General features: G+C 44.2%; 1 protein-coding gene across 3 annotated transcripts in view; it reads right to left on the bottom strand.

The window, feature by feature from the left end:
* ctnnal1 (catenin (cadherin-associated protein), alpha-like 1) overlaps window positions 1-23,074 on the bottom strand; it is a 51,326-nt gene that overhangs the window by 17,729 nt on the left and 10,523 nt on the right. Inside the window, exons 2-3 of one of the 3 annotated variants that reach the window (XM_020050430.3) lie at window positions 15,144-15,188; window positions 4,687-4,876 (exon numbers count right to left, since the gene is read on the bottom strand). In XM_020050430.3, coding sequence (XP_019905989.2) covers window positions 4,687-4,876; window positions 15,144-15,188 — 235 coding nt within the window. Of the gene's footprint in view, window positions 1-886; window positions 998-4,686; window positions 4,877-15,143; window positions 15,189-23,074 lie in introns of those variants that run through there. The other 2 variants (XM_010891538.4, XM_020050432.3) reach the window with 2 other exon arrangements.

Here is a 23,074-nt window from a genome sequence, read left to right as displayed (position 1 = left end):
AGACAATAAAAATAAAGCCTGTGCTAGAAAGCAGGCTCTGGAACAGTTTGTTTCCAGCTACTGTAACTCTGCTGAACTCTGTGACCCATTACTAACCATACCCACCTGCCCACTGCTTAGTACTGCCTCTCAGGCACCTTGTTGCACTACTCTCTTTGTACTACTGGACTCTGACATTGCTTTGCCAAGTCTGATAAGGATGTTTTAAGTTGTTACATATACATGTCTGGCTCGGGAACATCATTGCTGCTATCCCTGCATTTCAGTTGCACATTCTACCTTCAATTTTCCTTCATTGCACATTTAGAATTGCCATTTGTACTTGCATTTGCCTTCATTGCACATGTATACATCCCACCTATAACATGCATCGTTCTTAGTTGTTTCTATTTGCACTTCTGGTTAGATGCGAACAACATTTCGTTCTACTGTACTTGTGCAATGACAATAAAGTTTAATCTAATCTAAATCTAACCTAAATATACAATTTGATTCTCAAGCTAAAATAGTAAATTATGTATAAAAAGTTCCAAAGACTTTATAACAAATACAACAAACTTGTAAAATATATTAACAGGCCAAACTATTTTGTTGGAAGTCCTGTCAACCGATTTCACAGCCTTGGCAAACTGCAGTTGACCAACTGTGTGACCGAAATGGCAGCAGTTCTTACTTTGTAGCTGCGGATGATTGCACAAACAAATTGGACCCAGGCCAATACATTATCAATTTATATCTGCAATCTCATACACAGTCATTCAGCTTCATGGCTGTCTTTAAAAATCAATCCCACTTCCAGACAGGTCAACATTCAGTGTTGGACGAAAACACAAGTCTTCCAAACTAAAATGTGTCTGGAAGTTACGTAAACCAAATAATCACATACGTAATCCAGCATCAGACTGTTGGAGGTGCTTATCCAGCCAAAGCCTCTTGCGTCCCTTCGCAGGCTGCCCCCATTAAACCATTCATACCTGTCCCCCCATGTCCCGGACAGACTGGCACTGGAGGACTAAATTCAGCTCAGTGGCACTGCAACAGTGTAACGCCAGCCACTGCCACGACCCAGTTGGCTCGCCGTCTGAGGGGCATGACTAGGCCATTTCAAGCTGAGCTGCCAGAATAACAGAAGGGTCCCTAGTTTGTCTGCAACACTGAAAAACAAGCCCGGACTGACAGCTGAAAAGAATGGCTAAAAAAGGAAAACCAACACACAAATAGCTGGAATAGTCCCATGGACTGCAGAGTGGTGGTGGGGGAGGGGGGGTGGGCGGGGGGTGGGGGTGTCTTACATTGGCTCCATGCTTTGGCCCCCTACTTAGGGTTGGCTGGCACCCCGAAAGACATTTCACTGATGCACTGATTGTGTCCGACAGCCTTGTTGATTCCAGAATCCCCAGAACCAGCGAAGGAATCCAGCCTGACTCATAAAGGGTTCTGCTGAAGGCCAGAATAGGGTCCGGAATAAAAATGAAGCATGACTGCCAAACCCCCCCTCCATTACTTTACACTTGTCCTATTTTAATTCACAGGGTTGGGCCTTCGTCTTTTGGTTTCACTCTTTCGGTTTCCTCCATTTGTCCTCTGTCTTGATTTATTTATTCTAATATTTTGTTATTAGTAAAATGATCTTGAGAAGTTGAAGTCTTATAAAATGGTGTTTTAAGTTTTCTCATTCATGACAATTTTTTTAACATCTTTCTTCGTACTTGTATTTCTGTATTATTATTCTTATACACTGGTCTCACAACCATATTTATTGAAATGTTTTCCCAAGACATATGTATTATATTATTTAAACTATAACATGCCTTACTACAGAAACACTGTGATTTGAATAATTACCATGCATTGCTAATGGTTTTTTGATACAGTCTAGGTCTGCCTAGACGATGTTATCATGACAATTTAGGTGGCCATTAAACCTTTCTTCCCTTGAGATGAAAGTGTTATTTACAGTTTTACAGCAGGATTTGAACTGGCGGGAACCCTACATGGACCTCCGCTCTCACTTTGCAGGCCTCCTCGTCCCCGCCGTCAGATTATCTGCCAAGAAAATGGTGAGCCATTTTAAACATGTGCTTGGGTAAGAAGAAAGTAGTAGTTAGCTACTCTTGTCTGTACTTGAGTCAAATTAGTAGGTCTGTAATCCTCTCTAAAACCATATATATACGTGTCATTAGGTTGTATCGTATAACCCATTTTCTTTAATCATGTTTCTGCAGACAATAACCAAAAAGCAATTGTGGCAGCATGCAAATTAGGGAACCGAATTGACCGAAATGGGATTTGCCTCTTTTTAAGTAAGTGCTAGGGCCTCACTGACGAATCATGAAGTCCACCAGGCATTGGACTGGGGACATACTCCCGCAGAGGGCCCTGTCAGTCTGATTGGCTGTAAAACGGCATTACCAAACATCATGGCCAACCGATCAACCCCAGGCTTCCAAATGGATCGCTCCTGGATAAGAGGGTCAGCTAAATGACTGACATAAAACATCAGTGACATACAGACATAAACATTATTCAATTGGACTTCCTTTCATAAACCAGCCGACACTTTACTAGTCAGTGAGTCATCCATGAATGGGCAGTAAGTCCTGTGGTCTGTGGCTGGCTATATTCAATGGGCAGCAAGTCCTTTGGTCTGTGGCAGGCTATATTCAATGGGCAGGCAGAACAAAAATTCCCAGAAAACACTAATTAGGCTAAATGGATTTAGACTCAACGTTACACTACCTACACCAGGTGGGAAAATCAACTCAAATCACGTAAGATGACAAAGAAGGAGCATTGACATTTTTGGGGTTTAGTAGACACTTATCCAGCACGAATTACAATTGTGAGTGCAGATAATTTAGGAGTGGCTGCCCTTAGGAATCAAAACTACAACCGTGGCGAGGCAAATGCCGTGGCCTTTCCAGTTGAACTACACGGCACGTTTGAGCCTCATCCCCACAGGTTTTAAATCCAGACGGCAATGAAAATCTAAAAGGCTTACACCTAGACTGAAGACAATGCAGATGAAACGGTCACCGTAAAAACTGTCAACTTTTAAAAGTGCTACAGGAAAAGGCTTAAACGACTTCTATAACAAATCGAAGAGGGGTAATAGTTCATGAAGTGGAGAAAGTAGTCAGCTGAAAATGAGTTGGTAATGGGTGATTAACCAACGTCCGACACAGAGAGAACTGCCCGTCTGCCCGCGTCGGCTGTTGGAGGCTCGATTAGTCTTTCCCTCCCTCTGGCTTCACTTTAAGAGGCCGTCACTCCTTCTGCACATCTTCTTTTCCCGCAGAGTTAAGGCTTGATCTTTGATTCCTTTTATTCCTTCCGTTTTTTTCCCCCCCATCACATGGAAGACAACATCATTCCGCCCCAGAAAGAGGAAAATGTAGACATTCTTTCTTTTTAAAAAAATCTCTCCATGAAGTACAGAAGGTAAGAAAACTATTGAAAGGAGGAGTAAAAGGAATAAATTGGCCACAGTGGACCACTCTCACTGATGTTTCTCGCAAGTTCTTTTGTTGGGGTTTAGAGCTTTTCAAATCAGCACACTGGGGAATTAAACACGCTGCTACACAGGTCGGTCTCCTCCGTTATAAACCCATTATCCCCTGTGTTGGGGTCTGAATCCGTGCCTTGTGAGATTTTCTGTTGGACTTAACACATCAACAGGACGAGATCGCAGTTGAGCTTTGGGCCCCAGGCTTCCACCACTATTCATGTACTGTGGCTATTATTCAAATGGAGAGTGGTGCAAAGCTGGGTCACCAACCTAGCGTTTTGTCCAACAGAAACAGCGGTGACAGCCTGCGTGCTGTGGGCACCCCCCCTCCCTCACTGTGGTAGTTATTCTGAGAGCGACTGGACATTTGTGTTTCTCTGTCTCTCTGGAAAAAAAGGATGCAACTGGCAACAGCTGAGAATAGGCCGCCTCTCTCTCTCCCTGTGTCCCTCTCAGCGAGACGGATCAGGAAAACCTCAGAACACCCTCCATCTTGCCTGCAGCTCCACGTGTCTGGTGCACAACGACGCCAGGCGCTAATCAGGAATACGGCGCGGTCCTCTCCTTCTCCGAACCCGGCTCATGCTGTTCTTCTCCGTTCGGTTCTCCGTCTCCACATTTCCTCCCCTCGGGCAAGAACACGGGCAGCCTCACTCCAGTCTAGCCTCGAGACTTGCCAACACAAACTTAACTGAAGGTGAACTAAAACAACAAAGCTTACAACTTCAGGAAGCCCCAGCGTTTGTGTGGGACAGCAGCACGTGATGTTCACATGGAAACATACAAATAAATATTGCATTTCAAATGAATAGCAAAAACTCAAAAACCCACCGCCCTCCAACACCCTCATTTGTACACCCAGACAGCATTTTATATGACACCCGGATTCCCTACAGCAGTGGCTCCCAACCTTTTTCAGTTACTGTACCCCCAAAAAGAATTTGCACTTCTAGGAGTACCCCTGAAATACCCCCTCATGTTCATTTCACTAGTAAGTCTGTGGTGTCATGAGTATTTTCAAGTACCCCCTGTGGAAAGGCCAAGTACCCCCAGGGGTCCTAGTACCCCTGGTTGGGAACCACTGCCCTACACGATGCCCTACTTTTGCCAAGGGCCAATGCAGAGGGCCCAGGCCACGCCCAGCAGAGACCTGCCTCAGTTCAACCCCAGTCCTCTACCTGCTCTGCGGGCCTCAAAGCAGGCCACGCCCATCTCCTCCTTCAGCTCCTCGTTCTCCGCTGCGATGGCCTCTCCCACGGCGACGAACCGTCCCACGGCAACGCTGACGGCCTGGCCCACCCTTTGCACGGCCCGCTGGGTCCGTTCCGACTTCTTGGGCTTGTCTTTGTGGTTGATCAACGTGGTGATCTGTGGAGAACACGGAGGCAGGCTGGTTAGTGCGGGGTCCTGGTTTGTTTGTAGTGTGTGTGTGTGTGTGTGTGTGTGTATGTGTGTGTGTGTGTGTGTGTATGTATGTGTGTGTGTGTGTATACACACACTGTATCGGAACCACTTCTTCACAGTAGTGCTCCCTAAGTATGCTGCCATAGCTCGGCAGCAGCCGCTAAATTCATTTGAAGATTTCCGTTTCCAAATGGGACATGGCTGTCCATTGCACCGTGCGCCACTATGCTCAGCCCGATTCAGCGTGCCGACCCATGTCACTGTGGATTAGCATAGTTGCCCAGAACAAATACCCGCCCACACCGTCCTGGGCTGTGCTTCCGCCACTCTGCCCAGCGAGGAGGCAGAATCCGTGGGGAGCTAAGAGCTGATTTCCTGTGGAGGAGCAGCTGGAGAGAGACACAGCAGGCAGGGGGAGGGCACTCCTGTAGCTCAGGATCTACACACTAACCTATCTTGGCACACACACACACACACAAAGATCCTGGCGTACGCGTAACACAATAATGAACAGACAAACTCAGGTGAGGCCTATTAGCTACAATCAGAATGAAGTATGTATCAGTATTGTGCACACGCACGCACACACGCACACACACACCTCTGTCAGCCACGATCAGAATCATCTATTATGCAATGCTTTCAGCCAAATGCTACATTAAATATTAATACTCTAACAGAGCACAGTTGGTGAGAGCAGCCAGGGGAATTTCAATCGGTCCACAACACGAAGACAGTTGCAGGTCAATGCATTCTCAAGACCCACCAACTGGGCCAAATAGAACCATAAATCCTTCAGAGAACACTACTGTAGATAGCTCTGGTCAAAGGCAGGGCACTTGTAAAGGGAAAAGGGCACCATTTGGGAGTCTGGCCTGTGGTCTGCCACCTGTAATGTTGCAGGGTTACGGACCGTGGTGCTTATAAACAGGGTTAATCATGTGTAACGCAGGTTCATAAACTGTGGTTGGATATACGAAAAAACGATTTCTTTCAAGAACCCAAGAATTATGCTAGGATGTGTATATTTAGGAGTGGATGTATAAATACTGCAGAACAGACTTTAGGATAAAAGGTACTCTTACAGACGCGTGTCTAATCCCTACAGAGGTGGATTTGGAAAGAGGACCAGAATAACAAACGGAAAAACTGAGAGAGAGAGAGAGAGAGAGAGTGAGTGAAAGAGAGAGACACAGACACAGAGAGTAAAGTGAGTAAAGAGATTAGAGACAGAGTAGAGAAGGAGAAGTAGCTTTTCACAGACCATTCTTGGCCTATGATGCTCGAGGCTCATTAAGAGAAACGTGGCTGTGACTGTGAGTTTCTGTGTGATCACAGCGAAGCTGAGTAGAACTCCATGATCCCTTCATGGGCATGTGTCCCTGAGGTGGACCAGGATAATCAGATGACATATAGAGAAATATCATCTGGTTTACTCTCCTCTTTCTAACTTTCTCACTGCGTCCATCCCTCTCTTTCTCTTTCTGTCGGTCACTAGTTCCTCCGAACCAGGGAACTCAGCGGCTTTCCAGGGGACGAGATTCAACAAGTGGCCCCGGAGGCTTGACACCGGATGGGTGCCACAGTCGGCGATGTGTCGCACGGCGGAGTCACCATATGTCACACTGTAGGGCAAACTACGCAGAAGAAGGTCTGACAGCTCAGCCCGAATCCAAATCAACGGCACAGTGACCTTCCATGGGTTTGGAGCCTCCGTCATCCTATGTGCTCACCACCCAGTGTAGGGTAAATCATGTTGTGTGTGTGTGTGTGTGTGTGTGTGTGTGTGTGTGTGTGTTTGCTCGCGGTATGCGAGGGGCCTGAATCAGGGGCGGCTGGTGTTCCTGACACTCTCATGTCCCCTTGCGCTGGCACACCCTCAGGGAATAGAGTGTCTCCCAAACGCTCCCACATTCATTCACCCTATAGAGCAGCGAGGCCCGGTCTAAAGCAGCTGTCAGCGTTGAGAGTAGGGCGCAATTTGGGACTTGCCCTCCCTCTTTCAGTAGCATGTAGAACGACTGGGGAAACCCGATAACAGCGCCTTTGCTGTGAAATCACTTGATTTACTTAGAAACACTGTAAGAACGCCTTTCAGGTTAGGGGCCTCTTAATATATATTGTGTTTGCGTGTGTGTGTGTGTGTGTGTGTGTTTAAAGCTGCTTTATAGACATGGAGAGAAATATTGCCCTTCCCTTCCTCCTGCCGAACCAACAGAACATACGACAACAAGCACCCAACCTGGCTGTGAAAACATCTTATTATGCTGGTAACCAGGAGGGGAAAGCCCGATGTACTGTATGTGTGTGTGTGTGTGTGTGTGTGTGTGTGTGTGTGTGTGTGTGTGTGTCAGAGATAGGGGCGAGTGTGCTTCTAGATAACAAAGGTCTCATTCTCTGACAGGGATGAAAAACTGTTCAACAAACCTTAGCACAACTCACGCTAAATTGCCTAACCAACACAACCAAACGGGGTCAGATGTATTTTGTCTGGGTCAAATTGGCTGCTGTTAATCCCCATACCACAGAGTCCAGATGGCCCTGTTGAGACCAGCATTAACAGCCCCACTGTCATTATCTAAGTCAAGTTTAGTGTATAATTAACATTTAGCAGACAGTGTCATTGTAGTGTGTTCATACAGTACCAGTCAAACGTTCTGACACACATACTCATTCATGGGTATTTCTTTAACTTCTCTATTTTCGACATCGTTGAATAACACATAAAAACTATGAAATAGCACTCGTGAAAAAAAAAAAGTGTCAAACAAAATTAAATACACACATTTATACTTTAGGGTCTTCGAAGTAGCCACCCTTCGCCTTAATGACAGCTTTTCTCAACCAGCTTCACAAGGTAGTCAGCTGGAATACTGTATATATTTTATATAAATTTTTGTCCTGTCTCCGTGTGGGGATCAAACCCACAACCCTGGCATTGCAAGCGCCACGCTCTGCTAACTGTGCTACAGAGGAACCCACCCACTCTATAATGCCCTGTCTAGGCAGAACGTCCGCGTTCCAAAGAGAACCCTATAATCTAGTACCACTTGCGTTGTACCACTTTTCAGTGTGGGCCTGGTTAAAAGTACTTCACCAAACTGGGATTAGGGTGCAATTCTGATGTGTGTCTAATCTGAGCCACTTAGTGGATGTCGTTCTGTTTCAACAGCAGCCGCATCTGTGGATCAGCACACACACACACACACACACAAACACACACACTTCATTCTGACACATCAATCGGGGCCTCAGACAGGCAGAATGACGCTTCCTGCTGATGAACATAATACCTGGTTGTCAGGGCTTCTGGGATTCAGAAAAAAAGGACTTCAAAGAACAAACAAAAACAGATGTTTATTTTCCGTCTTCTGACTTTATCACAAGGATGGACATCAAAGCATCTCATGTTCATAAAGGCGTATGCAAACACACACACACTCGCGCGCACACACACACACACACACACACACACAGTCATCATAATTAGCACAGAGAGGGTAAACTAACATTTCCCAACAGCCACATATATGTTGCTATTAAAAAGTCACACTGTCCTCACTATGAATCTGACTTCTAACAAAAGCGGAAAACAAATGTGACTGCCTCCTGTGGTGACAGACAGAGATGTGTAATAATTGTCTTGTGTATTGTTCGTAAAATCATTTTTAAAAGTACACCCCCTTGAAAGTGGGTTTTCCATTTCCTTTCATATGTTGACACATGGATATCTGAGATGAATCCTAGCCACATCCACTGATAAAGGTAACCCACATTGTACAAAGAAATGCTTTGAAACCATTCATGCAGGCAAAAAATAAACAGAAATACAATTTCCTCATGTGGAAAAAGTAAGTACACACACAACTTTACCATCACACAAAATGGCTAAAATTGGAATAGTTGCGTTTACGTTCAGGGAGTTTGGCTGTGGTGGTGTAGACCGTATGTATGGTGGAAACGGGAATATTACGGTCTGTGGAGATGAACATGTGGTCTTGATACTGTCCATAGTTGGCCTTGGGTCTGATCTCCTCTGGTTTTCTTAATTCTTTTAATACACATCGCGGTACACAAAGTGACGGATAACACGACAATATTCAGGCACCTGGAACTCACCACAGCCATGTAAGTCTGATCTGAGTATGTTCGGTGTGGTGCGGTAAACCTCTCAGTTGAGCGGGTGGCCATTTTATTTTGCTCAACAGACTCCGATGGTAAACGATCTGGGTTTGAACACTGGTTGGTCACATGATGACCACAGTAATGGTCTGAAAATGGTTTTAGTAGAAAGTCCAGCAATGCATCCGGCAAGAAACACTCTGGTTTGCCGGTGAAAATACTGTGGTCACTCCAATTACTGTATGCACCGTGGTGAGTTTCCCTGCCCTGGCGGTGCATTCACAATTACCTGGAACTCAACACAGGCAAAGCCGTGGCGGTGGAGGATTCAAGGAAACAGCTGGGGAAAAATATACTTGCGGCATCCCCAAAAATGAATGCTAGTGTCCGGCCTCACCACCTCCGACGCTGTCGTTCAGACAGAAAATTCTGAAAATAGGCCTAATTAAGATTTTTGATATGTCAGTGTGTTTTAATTCTTGTTTTCCGAATTTTCTCTTTTGTTACAACCAACATTTTCTAAACCAATTGGCTTATTTTTTTTTGCCTAACTCAAGTATTTATTCCACATTTATTCATTTTTGTACTTAACCGTAACCCAGTTTTTTGCTGTGTTCATGTACTGGATGATTCCGTAAAGCCCTCACGTCGCAAACAGAACAATGTCCCCTCCTAGCACAGCTTGATCATTTCCTCACTGAAACCCCATCTTCTTGAATCCCCATCCAGTTATATGTCGGGTTATTGCAGCGGAAATCACCTGGGTACAGTCTTGTAAAGAACATTGCCTTTTAACTGGAAACTGAACGAAATCTGTTCTTCTCTTAGCCAATACGCTCTTTCCCCTTATGTGCTATGTGATGCTGCCTAGTTGAGGCAGTTCAGCTCAAAGTGATACAGGGGGAAAAACGTGAAAGTGCCGCCGAATATTCTCTTTAATGGAAGAACAAATTCCTTCCAAATTGGCTGTGAGCACACAAGGCTCTGCTCAGTACGGTGTACTGGTAGCCAGCCAGAAAGCACGAGAGAAGAGGGTGTTGTCAGGAGGTAGACACTATAGGAGATACAAAAGGGAGGGAGAGAGAGAGAGGGAGAACAGGAGTGGAAGAGAGAAGGAGAACAGGAGTGGAAGAGAGAAGGAGAACAGGAGTGGGAGAGAGAGGGAAAACAGGAGTGGGAGAGAGAAGGAGAACAGGAGTGGGAGAGAGAAGGAGAACAGGAGTGGGAGAGAGAAGGAGAACAGGAGTGGGAGACAGAGGGAGAACAGGAGTGGGAGAGAGAGGGAAAAAGAAGAGAGCACCAAAGGAAGCAAAGGACGGCAAAGTCAGAAAACTAAGATCAGAAAGTGGAACAGGAACAATGAGTCATGCCAATGAGAGGACACCCTTAACTCAAGGGCCTGTGGTTGGCTACTGTCTATAGGTCAGAGAGGACGCACTTTACACCACTACATGATTGTCCTACACGACTGCACAGCACAACAACATGAATAGGCCTAAATAACAATACATTCAGTGGATCCAACACCAGCCAAATATGCCCTTGTTAGAGATTTTGCCCGTTGTACAACCAGTCTCTCTCCGCGTGTGCGCGTGTGGCGACAAATGACATTCACGTCACGTGTTGGTGTTAAACAGTGGGCAGCTGACTTCTCCTGTTTCCCGCCAAGACAACTCTGGTCTGGGACGTTTACCATGCAGAGTGCAGAAATATCCCAAGGTCAGTGGTGAAGTTGTTTCTTTGTCTTTCTGAGACAAAAGCCTGGCTAAGTTCCACCAGGACGGCCATTAAAACACAGTGAGTAAAACATATCGGGCTGCCAGCCAAGCATTCAGAGACCACTCTCATGTACAATCATTCCCACTGTATGAATCATGGAAACATACTGGAGTTGTTTCCCACTTTAACGGTGCAGTAACTGTTGTTTCTTGCACTTTGGGGTTTCAGGATAGCTATCTATAAAAGCTCTTTGTGACAACTGCTGATGTAAAAAGGTTTTTATAAAATACATTTGATTAACTGTCCGGGGAAAAATCTTTGGGGTTTGTGATATATTGTAAATTTTTCTCTGTTCAAGTTTTATCGAGTAATTGACACATTTTCCATTAATTATCTGACTAATTTTGTGAGTCTTGCCTCCCGTGGTACGCTCTGTCCATGCCCTAGTCAGAATCACTGTGAACACACAGGCCTATCTTTCACTAAGCTCGAATGCAGCCACGCCTCGCTACGTTTCATTTTCCAATCATGGGAGACACTGGGTGTAATCCCTTCTACCCACTCGTGAAATCAACAAGACCAGCATGCAGAAATCGCATCCCTATGAAAATATTGAGCCTTTTCCCGTTTGGCTACTACGATCATATAGACGAGACAATCTAATGGAATCGTGGCTAAGAGTGACGCTTAATCGTTTTGAAGGAGCGGCGCACTGGCCGGGAGATAAGAAGTAGCGAGCAAGGCTGCCTCTTATCAGAATGGGCACACTGGTCCTGGACTCACCGTCTACTGGAGGCTAGAGGACTGTGGCACTACTGCTTACCTCTCTCACTTTGTCAGTCTGTCTCGCTGTCTCACACACAGACACAAACACACTCATCCCAGTGTATTTCCTGATTCCAGATCCAGGTAGCGTATCTGATGCAGCAGCTGTTGCTACTCAGCAGTGATTTAATGCAGATGACTCTGGGCCGTGGTACAAGACAACCGGGTCCAGAGACCCAAAGTGTGCCGTGCCCATAAAATAATGTGGAAGGTGCGGGAGCAAAAGATGCCAATTGACCGGGTTAGCTTTGAGGGCCCTGGGGAGTTATTGAGTGGCTGTTTCAAAACAACAACTGACGAATGACAAAAAGGAGTGTGTGTGTGTGTATGTGTGTGCGTGGGCGCTCCTATGTGTTCGTGTGTGGCAGGCACTTGTTCCACTCTGTCTAATCAGATTCTACCTAGCCCATCAGAGCACTGAGAGAAATGGTCATTTGTACGGGCTTCGGTCAAATTGGCCCAGCAGCAGCCATTCGAGTTGACATTTAATGAGTTTAACCATGGTAAATTGAAGAGCCTAGGAGCCTGAGTGTTTGTGTAGAAGTCATGGTCACTGAGGAATGACTCAAGCTGTCATAGTGCGCCTACGCAGGCCTGGAGTTGTTTTGACCTGTTGTTTTAGACTTAGCTTACTTTAAAAGAACATAATTATCAGATGGACCAGCGTCTGGGGTAAAGATTCATCAACTTTGTATGTCTATGTGTGTGTGTGTATCAGAGGAAAGTGTTAAAAAGTTTGACTACATTTTATGTAACTGGGATTTTCTATCACTGACCTACAACCCCGTTTCCTAAAAAAGTTGGGATGCTGGGTAAAATGTAAATTAAAACAGAATGCAATGATCATTTAAACCCTACACTGAATAGAAAATATTACGTTGAAACTGAGACATTTTATTGTTTCTCGAAAAATATATGCCTACTTTGGATTTGATGCCAGCAACACGTTTCAAAAAAATTGGGCCAGAGGAAACAAAAGACTGGAAAAGTTGTGTAATGCAAAAAAAACTAAACCTGGTGGAATATCACACAACTGATTAGGTTAATTGGCAACAAGTTTTATATTTTTTATAGTATAATTTTAACTGTTCTTATTTAGTGTCCATACTTCCTGTACATTTTTGTAAATCAATATATATTTATTTTTGCGATGTAATACGCGTGTTTATGTAATGTGCCGTCATTTTGGCCAGGTCTCACTTGCAAAAGAGATTATTAATCTCAGTGAGACTAACCTGGTTAAATAAAGGTTAAAAAAAAGTAATTAAATAAAAAAAAATTCAAAGTAAAATTGCTAAGAATTTGGGGATCTAATCATCAGTACATACTATCACTAAAAGATTCAGAGATCCAGAGAAATCGCTGTATGCAAGGGACAAGGCCGAAAACCAATATTGGATGGCAGTGACCTTTGTGTAGTGGACAAGAACACTTCCAAAAACCATTGTCTGTCAACAAAGTACGTCACTGCATCCACAAATGCAAGTTAGAACTTTACCACGCATAGAAAAAAACATATATAAACCAGATTGAGAACCACCACCACCTTCTCTGGGCCCAAGCTCATTTAAGGTGGACTGAGGCAAAGTGCAAAACTGTACTGTGGTCTGACAAATCAAAATCTGAAATATTTTTGGGGAGTCATGGACGCTGTGTCCTCCGGACTAAAGAGGAGAGGGACCATCTTGCTGGGTATTAGCACACAGTTCAAAAGCCAGCATCCTTGATGGTATGGGGGTGCATTAGTGCACATGGCATGGGTGACTTGCACATCTGTGAAGGCATCATTAGTGCTGAAAAATATATACAGGTTTTGGGGCAACATACGCTCCATCCAGATGGCGTTTGCTTAGTTCAGCAAGACAATGCCAAATGACATTCTGCACGTATTACAACAACATGACTCCGTAGTAAAAGAGTCCGGGTGCTAAACTGGCCTGCCTACAGTCCAGACCTGTCTCCCACTGAAAACATTTGGCGGATTATGAAATAAAATATACAACAAAGGAAACCTTTAAATTTTTAGCAGCTGAAATCCTATATCAAGCAAGAATGGGAATACATTTCACTTTCAAAACTACAGCAATTGGTCTCCTCAGTTCCCAAACACTTACAGAGTATTATTAAAATAAGAGGTGGTGCAACACAGTAGCGAACATGCCCCTGTCCCAACTTTTCTGAAACATGTTGCTGGCATCAAATTCTAAATGGGCATGTATACAATAACATTTCTCAGTTTCAATATTTGAAATGTTGTCTTTGTACTATTCTTGAACATATGGATACATTATCTGCACATCATTATATTCTGTTCTTATTTGCATTTTACACAGCGTCCCAACTTTTTTGGAAACAGGGTTGTCTTTGTACTATTCTTAAATATATGGATAAATTATCTGCACAACATTACATTCTGTTCTTATTTGCATTTTACACAGCGTCCCAACTTTTTTGGAAACAGGGTTGTACATCATGTTGTTGTTGTGCAAATAAAAGTATAGTAGAATCTGTCACACAAAATATTATTTTGCCATAAGTCATTTGAATGACAAAACAAATGTGACATTTTCACTTAAGTGCTAAATACTATGTAAGGCATGTTGTGTATGTGGTGTTAATCAAAGCAAGAGAATCCCAATTCAATCAATCAATTTATAAAAATATATTTATAAAGCCCTTTTTACATCAGAAGTTGTCACAAAGTGCTTTTACAAAACACCCAGCCTGAATCCATTGTCAATCCAAATTGTTACACAACAAAACAGTCTTGCAACCCACTACAACCCAGTGTTCTTCTACAATTATATAGCTCTTCTATAGCAATCGAAAAAGCCCCTCGAGTTCATGAATATGACATACTGTAAATTAGCGTTTGTGCACGTGTCTCCACTTCCCATTAAAATCATCTAGCCATTAAACCTGTCCCCTTTTCCCTTCGACAGCTGACTGAAGTGAGGCATCCGAAGGCAATTTCCCAAAATCTTTCCAAAGCTAGCTGGTGTGCCTTAGCAACATGTCAGTCTTTGCATTGCAGCGTCTTGCTGTCTGTGCATGCACACACACAAACATGCATGCGCACACACAAACATGCATGCGCACACACAAACATGCATGCGCACACACACCGCTGATGTTCAGTATATTCAGTGGATCACAATACCCTCCTTTGATTCTGTCATGTGTGCCTGATTATAGGGGGAGGGGTGCCAGGAGAGACAAGTGCCTATAATATCACGTGACTAATCTATCGATTGTATCCATGCAGCGCTGCTTCTTCTTGTTTACCTTGCTGCAATGCATCCATTTCAAATAGACAACATGCAATTTCAGGGGTGAGGATGCACTATGCTGCCCCTCTACATTCCTAATCCACCCAGCACAAACATGTCTGGAGATCCACCCAGCACAATCAGGTCTGGTGATCCACCCAGCACGCTCACGTCTGGAGATCCACCCAACACACTCAGGTCTGGAGATCCACCCAGCACGCTCACGTCTGGAGATCCACCCAACACACTCAGGTCTGGAGATCCACCCAACACACTCACGTCTGGAAATTACTCACGTCAGGAGGCAGTCTGACACAATCAATTGTTTGGTTGGATGTTCTCTGTGCAGTAAAAAAAAAAACACAGGTGCATACATATAGACCATGACATTCATTTAGCAGTTACACAGTTAAATGTTGTCTCAGGACACTGAGGCAGGACACTGAAGCAGGACACTATCAATCAAGCTCTCACTAGCGCACCATGGAATCTGATTTACATTCACAAGGGTGAATAGGCAAAGTGGTGAAATAAGTCGTTTTTTTCAATGCTAACATCTATGAGTGACAGCACTTTCAAAAGGTCTATATCTGGAAGATGCAGACCCATGAAAGCTCTCCAGACCCCCATTGTTTCATAGAAACACGTAGCGTGCAAGGACCAGACCATAACCTCCATTTGTAATCATTGTCTTACTCCAACAAAAAAATGGACGTAGCTGAGAAGTCATCTCTTTATTCTCCTGTCGCTGGGCCCAGAGAGTAAGCGAGATTGATAAATGTGCTCATCCTTCATACGGCCCTGTCTGTTTTCAACCCCTATCGCTGTGGACAGTTACAACCATAAGCCCAAGGAACACGAAATCCCATGGCGATGTATGCAGTGATGTGTAGGCCGCGATAGAACCGATTCAACTTCCTCCAAAGAGGGACTCCCAGATGCAGAATATAAATATTACTAAACATGCACGCTATGTCCTTGTTTAGTCAAGAATATATACAGTAGTTCTTGGTCCAAAGGTGTTCGGTGCCCAGTCGGAGCCCAGTCAGTGCCAAGTCCCCCCCATTGTTAATCTGTACAAATTGCCGGGTGAATCTGTAACAGACTGCCAGCAAGAAAACACGTAACTTTCAACTTTGAACTCCTTATCTCGGCGCGTATTTTTACACCCAATAGCACATCGGCTCTTGCAGACGCATGCTCATGCTTATGTATCCATACCACCTGCCGTTAAAAAGATATTTCCCGCATGGATGACGGTGGAAATCTTGTCGTTCATCTACTTTAGTGGTAGTTAGTTCCCGACCATAAAAGCAATAGTATGGGCGGGGGGCGGGGGAAGGGTTAATGTCTGCTTTACTTGGTTGTCCATCTCTGCTGTCTGAGGCGTAATGGGAAATCTATCAGGTAATAAGTGGAGCCCAAGGAACATGGGTGAGCAGCGAGCGCTCTTCATTAGTCACACTGACCCTGGCAGCAAACATGGTCCGCGTCCCAAATGGCACCTTAACCTAAATGTAGCGTACTCCATTTGACCAGACCATTATGGGTGGGGGGGGGGGGACTGTAGACATAGGATCCTCATTCAGCTCAGTCTAACGTGTGAAACCGATCGTTTCTAACATCTGGTTTCCCATCAATCCTGTTATTTCCCCACGCATACAGGATTAACTTCCCAGGCCATTCAACAAAAAACATAGAGCACACCCATTCACACTATACGAGCACAGTGAAAAACAGAGAACATTGGTCCAATCTCACAATCGCTGTAGCAATGGACTATTACTGTAAGCCCTGCACAGCCGGCATACAAAAGATGACAGATGATGAATATGGGGTGGAAACAAGAAAGATTTGATGAAAATAAGAGAGAAGAGATACCATCTGAACAGATGAAGGTTTTCTCTCAAGCGAGAGAGAAAAGGATTGTGTACAGACAGAGGGTGAGTGTGTGTGTGTGTGTAAAAGACAAAGAGATGCTCCATAACATTCAAGTGAGAGACAACATACCCAGTAAGCGAGGCCTTGCTATGGAGAGGCTGCCATAGACAGACCTGGCTCTTGAGAGAAGGTAGACTATGTGCACACTGCCCACAAAATCAGGTGGAAACTGAGCTGCCCTTTCTGAGTTCCTGCCAAATGTATATGTCCCCTATATCTTACAAACACTTTAGAATCAGCTAAAACATTAAAATATCTTACATGTAATCAAATAAACACCACAAAATTAAATCTTGGCAGTGCGATTTGTGATCGGTTGCCATAAGAAAAGTAGGGCAAAAAAATGTATCTCTTTATTTACTGTCCTTTGTCACTGAAAGTCCGAACTATTTGCAGTAATATTGTCATACTAATACTATGAAATAACACTTGAAATGCACTCATTCTTTTGAATGTTTCCCCAAAATGTTTTTTTCATGATATGTTACAAAGACAATTATAATATCTTGCTTATTTTCCAGTTAATTTGGCAATGTGTACAAAGTTTCTCATGCTTATAAAGACTTTAAGTTGTATATTACAATGACAGAGATACGCTCTGTGACACACCGTCACATGGAGAGCGGGAGACACAGATAGACCAAGAGTGCAGGACTCAGAAAAGATTCAAGGAGATCATCTCAGACTGATTTCTGCTCGTGGACTCTACAAGGACAAGATCAAAATAAATTGTCTTCATTTACTTATTTTAACCACCCCAACTACAGAAACAAGGACTGAAAGCTAAACGCATACATGCCACAGTCTCAAAGACCCTGCATTGCATTCTCTTTTCAGAACACTACTTGAGGCCATTTCGGATGCATGATCGGTCATTGGTTTAAAGATCAGCGAGCCATGACTCAAGCTCTTGTTGTGTTTCACCAACCTTTTCCCAAAGATCTTATGAAGATGTTCCTTTAGATGGCATTAGACGGCATTCCTATTGGATTCATTACATTGATATTTTTGTCAATACATCTGATTATGTCTCTTAACCTCATATTCAGGAGAACATATGTCCCTGCCATCACAACAACCCGTTGCAGAAAATGTAATTGTCGTGATCATGATGTTTTTATTGACTCGGAAAAGGGGCAGATTGAATTATCTAATCCTGGCGTCACTGACGTAAACAAACATACTCACCATTGAGTGAAACCGCAAAGAGATTACATGAGTCCTACTTACTGTATAATTTAATTCCATCAGTTCTCTTAGCATCAAGGTCATAAAAGTCAGAAGTCCTTATGTTTATATGTATATCCAGAGAAGACATGTGGGTTGTCAGGAATTGATTAGAAGGCACTTATATAACAAGCAGGCTTTACATCTATATTTAATGAGAACGCATAAATACATTTGACATTTGAATGCAGAAATTGCAACTGTTACATGCCTGAAATGACATTTAGTGAGGTGTGTATCTATATATGTACTGTATACATGGATTTATGTATAAATGTATACATAGATATATAAACACACACACACAAATATTATGCGTGTGTTTGTTGCTGTACATTGCAATGACTCATTCTGAAGTACATCGACCAATTCAAGGATGTATTTCCAAAGAAAAACAAATCTCTCGTCCACTCTCTAAAATGGAGTTAGACAATTATTACCTTCCCGTCCTAGTTCACATTCCGAAGTGTTAACGGGCACAGCCGTCTAACACACCTTTCATCTACCCCCCGACAGATTGTCCTCTGTCCATGTTGAGCAGAAATATCGAACTGGTCCACCGGCTGTGTTCTGAGCCAAACTCTGTTCACTATTAATCACACTGCTTTAAAACAGGGCTCTCTTGTGAAAATTATTGTTCTATACGGTTAAAATCTGTATTTAGGGATGCATTCCCAATCCATAATTTAAAAAAGATATTAAAAATATACAGCCCTGGAAAAAGTATTTAGTCCACTACACCTTTTTCTTTCCTTTCCAAAAATGTCAAGAAGGAAGGTTTTGAGTGAGGAACAGAAGGGTTAAAAATGAGAGACTGAACGCTTCTGTTCCTCACTCAAAACTTTCCTTTTCAACTTTTTTTGGAAAGGAAAGAAAAAGGTGCAGTGCTCTCTTAATTGTTTCCGGAGCTGTATTGTATAAATGTATATATAAATACTGCTTTGGGCGTATAGGGGTTAAAGCGTAGTAGGAAAAATTGTCAAACAGGAATTGTAGTGCTGTGAAGTCTGGGGATAGGGTTAGGTTTAGGTATAAATTCTGAGTGGTGAAATCAATGTTTTGGGGGAAAAGCTTAAAACAAACACCTGTCTAGCACTGGCAGCCCCATTTAAGGAACGTCAGGGGTCCAGCTTTCCATAAAGATTAGAAACGTTTGGTTTGGTCTTAAACATATGGGTGTGTGGTTTTCCAGGGGGTGTACTTACTTTTCCACCTGACTGTAAGGACCTAGTATCTCTCTCACATTAATTATTATTTTACAAGGAGATGGCAGTTGTTTAACCTGGCAAGGAAAACCCAGAGAGAGTCAGACAGGCCTGCCAACCAGCAGGACAGGACATATTACATCTGGGTGTGAGGTCTCAATAGATGCTTCTGGCCCTTTTGACCGGCAATTCTGCACTTTGGGCATTCTGTAGAATTCTGTGAAATATAAAGGATGTCTGAAATTAATGCAGAGTTTGCTCAAATAGATCTAAAATGAAAGAAATGCTATAATCCACTGATATTTTAATTTCTTGAAATATATGAAAGTCTTAGTTAGAACGTTCCTTGTTCATCCCAAGCCCCACTTCTGACTGCATAATTGCATAATTCAAAAGGTAAGGTCGCTTGTTTCGGGTGATGGGGGCAAATAAGATATCCCAAGGAACACTGGAAAATAATATATTCCCCTCAGAGTTTAAAAATGTAAATAAGCCTACACAATGCGGTATTAAACTGGTGAGACTGTGCATCCCTAATCAGTACAGAAAAAAGTGCTGAATTTACATAGGGTGTAACAAATCTCTTTCCACAGAAACTTTAAAGCGAGGAAAAAGAGCCTGAGCCCGGGGATAATGCTTTGTTGTTTAACCTGACTAGTCTGAGCACAGACTTTGTTAATCTCCCTCTGTTGATTACCTTTTGAAGAGGAAACAAGATGTGGTAACTTCCCTCCCCTGCCTGATGAGGGTTAATGTACCTCTCCTTTAATCTCAGAGAGGGAGCAAGGAGGCCACTGACAGAAACTAATCTGTCTCGCCTCTCGGCCGAGGATGTCCGCACGTAAAAAAAAAACCTCACTCATCATCTAGGGTGAACCAGTCTCGGCTTTGGGCGGGTCAATCCGTCCACAGTGGTAAATCTACCTCCAGAACCAGTATTACCCAGGTTTAGTTGCAAGGGGACCCTGCTGAGAGTGCCATTTCATGGACGTTAGACTGCAGCCTTTCTAGAGAATGACTCGGAATAAGAAGGAACTGGCAGTTACTGTAGAACACTACACTCTAACACTACAAACACTCTACATTCTAACACAACACTACCCTCTACACTCGAACACTACTTTAACACAAAAACACTCTACACTCTAACACAACACTATCCTCTACACTCTAACACTAAAAACACTCTACACTCTAACACTATACTAACACTACACCAATGATTCCCAACCCTTTTCATTTATAGTACCACTGGGAGAATTTTGCTCAAGTTGGAGTACCCCTGAAGTACCCCCTCATGTTAATTTCACTAGTAAGTCTATGGTTTCATGAGTGTTTTCAAGTACCCCCTGTGGATAGACCAAGTGCCCCCAGGGGTCCCAGTACCCCTGATTGGGAACCCCTACACAACACTCTAAAGCAGTGTTTCTCAAACCTGATCCTGGACACCCCCCCTGCCCTGCATGTTTTAGATCTTTCCCTGCCCAAACATACCTGATGTGGCTCATGAAGGACTTGATAATGAGCTGATAATTTGATACAGGTGTGACAGAGCAGGGGGAGATCTAAAACATGCACGGCAGGGGGGCGCCCAGGAGCAGGGTTAAGAAACAGTGCTCCTAAGAAATGCTGTGCTAAACCACACTGCAGGATCTTAAGGGCCTTTTTAGATTACAGCACTTGTCATGAAAACAATTTAAATGTAATTTCCCATTTACATTGGCAGTGAGATTGCAATGTGTTGAGCACACCAAGGTAGCCGACAGGTTGGAAAAGGGCGAACAGAACAACAGTGAGTATAGTCACACGGATTCAAATCAGCCCCAAAAGTCTATCCTAAGAATATCGAAAATGACTGCACTGTTTTCATGCTGGTACCAAACCTCTGCCAAGAGGAGCCTCTCCTCACTAAATACCTGCTACTTGTCAACAGCGGGAAACATCCTTTGACCTCCAACCCCACGTGTCTAAAATTCACATGAGCGAAACTTTCCTGTTCCAGACCTCCGGAAATGCAGGAAGCATCCGTGCGGAAAGTGTCCCACCCACCCCGACAGGTGGCAGGCGCCAATTTCCCCTTTCACCCATATTACACTATTCAGAAGAAATACATCCAACGCAAATCTCACAGCGTAGAGTAAAAACGTTCCAAGACGAACCAGTCCAATGGGGTCCCTACCCACCCAGAGCAGCGTGTGATTGGTCATTAACCTATACACTATACAGCGGGATAATCCCAGTCAATGTCAGCCACAGACATTCCATCAGGGTTCATGACCGGTAATTACAAGTAATGGACCAGCAATGCAGATCTGGGGAGGAGCGCGTGACTGTGGCTTAGCTCGCGCCGGGTCAACCCCGCAGCGCAGCTTCGAAATACCTTCCCACAGCGCTAACTGGGGTGCCCAATGGCCAGGGCAATACGGCCGAGGTACCCCGTGCTGCACCGCCACAGTGCAGGCAACGCTGCACCGCCACAGTGAAACGCCACGCCATGCTAACGTGCTAACATAAACAAAGGGTCTGTGTGGCAGCAGAAAGGAGGAAACAGGTTTCAGGCATCGGAAGAGATGACAGTGATGTGAAATCAAATAACAACGCCAAAGTGGAACATGAAAGTCTTCCTCTGGGGGGGGGGTGGGGGGGGGGGGTGGGGGGGGGCGTTACACGTCTGACAGCAATTTGAATTAGGCCTCGTGAGTGAGTGAGCTATCGGAATCACTCCGCAATCCAATTATTCTTCTCAGATCAAACGAGAAGATGAAAGATAAGATGTCAGGTGTGGGTGAAAAAAAAGTAAACACGACTTCATGTTCCATCCCCAGGGCAAGAAAAACGAAATGTCTCGTCCTTGGGCATGTGGTCCATCATGCTGGGTTTTTCCAAGATTTGTGGGGAGAAAATAAATGTAACGCGTGAATGATTAAGTCAATAAATCACTTTAAAAGGGGTGTCAAGCATGAGCTCAGATGTACGGCAAGCAGGATAATTCATTGACAAATTCGAGCAGGGATGGCGTGATGCCGTTCGAGCCCATGGGGAAACGTGGCACGGAGGCAACACACTGTGGGTTTCCAGTTCTCACACTATGAGACTGCCCATTGACCCCCCCTGGAGATGTTCCTCCTGTCTCAGCGCACACACACACTCATTCTTACGAGTACCCTCGCGCGCACAAATTCTGACACACCCAAACACACAAAACCGTCTCTGTGGAGGAACGCTACCCCCCCCCCCTTCCTTTGGTCTGTATTAAAGAATGTGTATTGTTTATACCCCACCCCCCTCACACACGCACACGCACACCCACCCACCCACCTACCACACCCACACTTCCTCTCAGACGGCAACATGCCCTCAGAGTGCATGACACAAAACAGTGTTCTAGTGTTTTTAGCCATGTTTCCTTCAATGTCATAGCTATCGGCAGTCAATCTGTAAGCGGAGTCCGCGACCGAACCCCCCTGCATATTCGTAAAAACCAAATGAACCACATATTTACCAAGGGAGGCTGCTCTTCCTGCACGGAATATCAGCCGTAAATTATCCCAACCCCTCCGCGACATCTTTACAGTCAGATTTCTCGTCTTGTCGAGGCCCCTTCCTGGCTGCCTGTTCGAATAGCGGACGTGATCTTTTCCGTTTGGACACACCGGTTAATTATAGTGACTGGTCAGTGGCTGGTGTTAACTTATTAATAGGAAGTTTCATCGGCGTGTAAGAGTGTCCGTCGTGTCGCCCTCACTCAGGGCCACCTGTCACCACACCGCCCACAACCACCCAGAAACACAGAGGCTCTAAAAGCCACCACACACACTGCCCCTGCCGACAGGCCACCATTCTCAGACAGACAG

The sequence above is a fragment of the Esox lucius genome, chromosome 10 (assembly GCF_011004845.1).
Source record: "Esox lucius isolate fEsoLuc1 chromosome 10, fEsoLuc1.pri, whole genome shotgun sequence".
NCBI classification, from domain to species: Eukaryota; Metazoa; Chordata; class Actinopteri; order Esociformes; family Esocidae; genus Esox; species Esox lucius.
The sequence above is the reverse complement of the archived record's forward strand: the minus strand, read 5'-3'. Positions and strand labels throughout refer to the sequence as shown.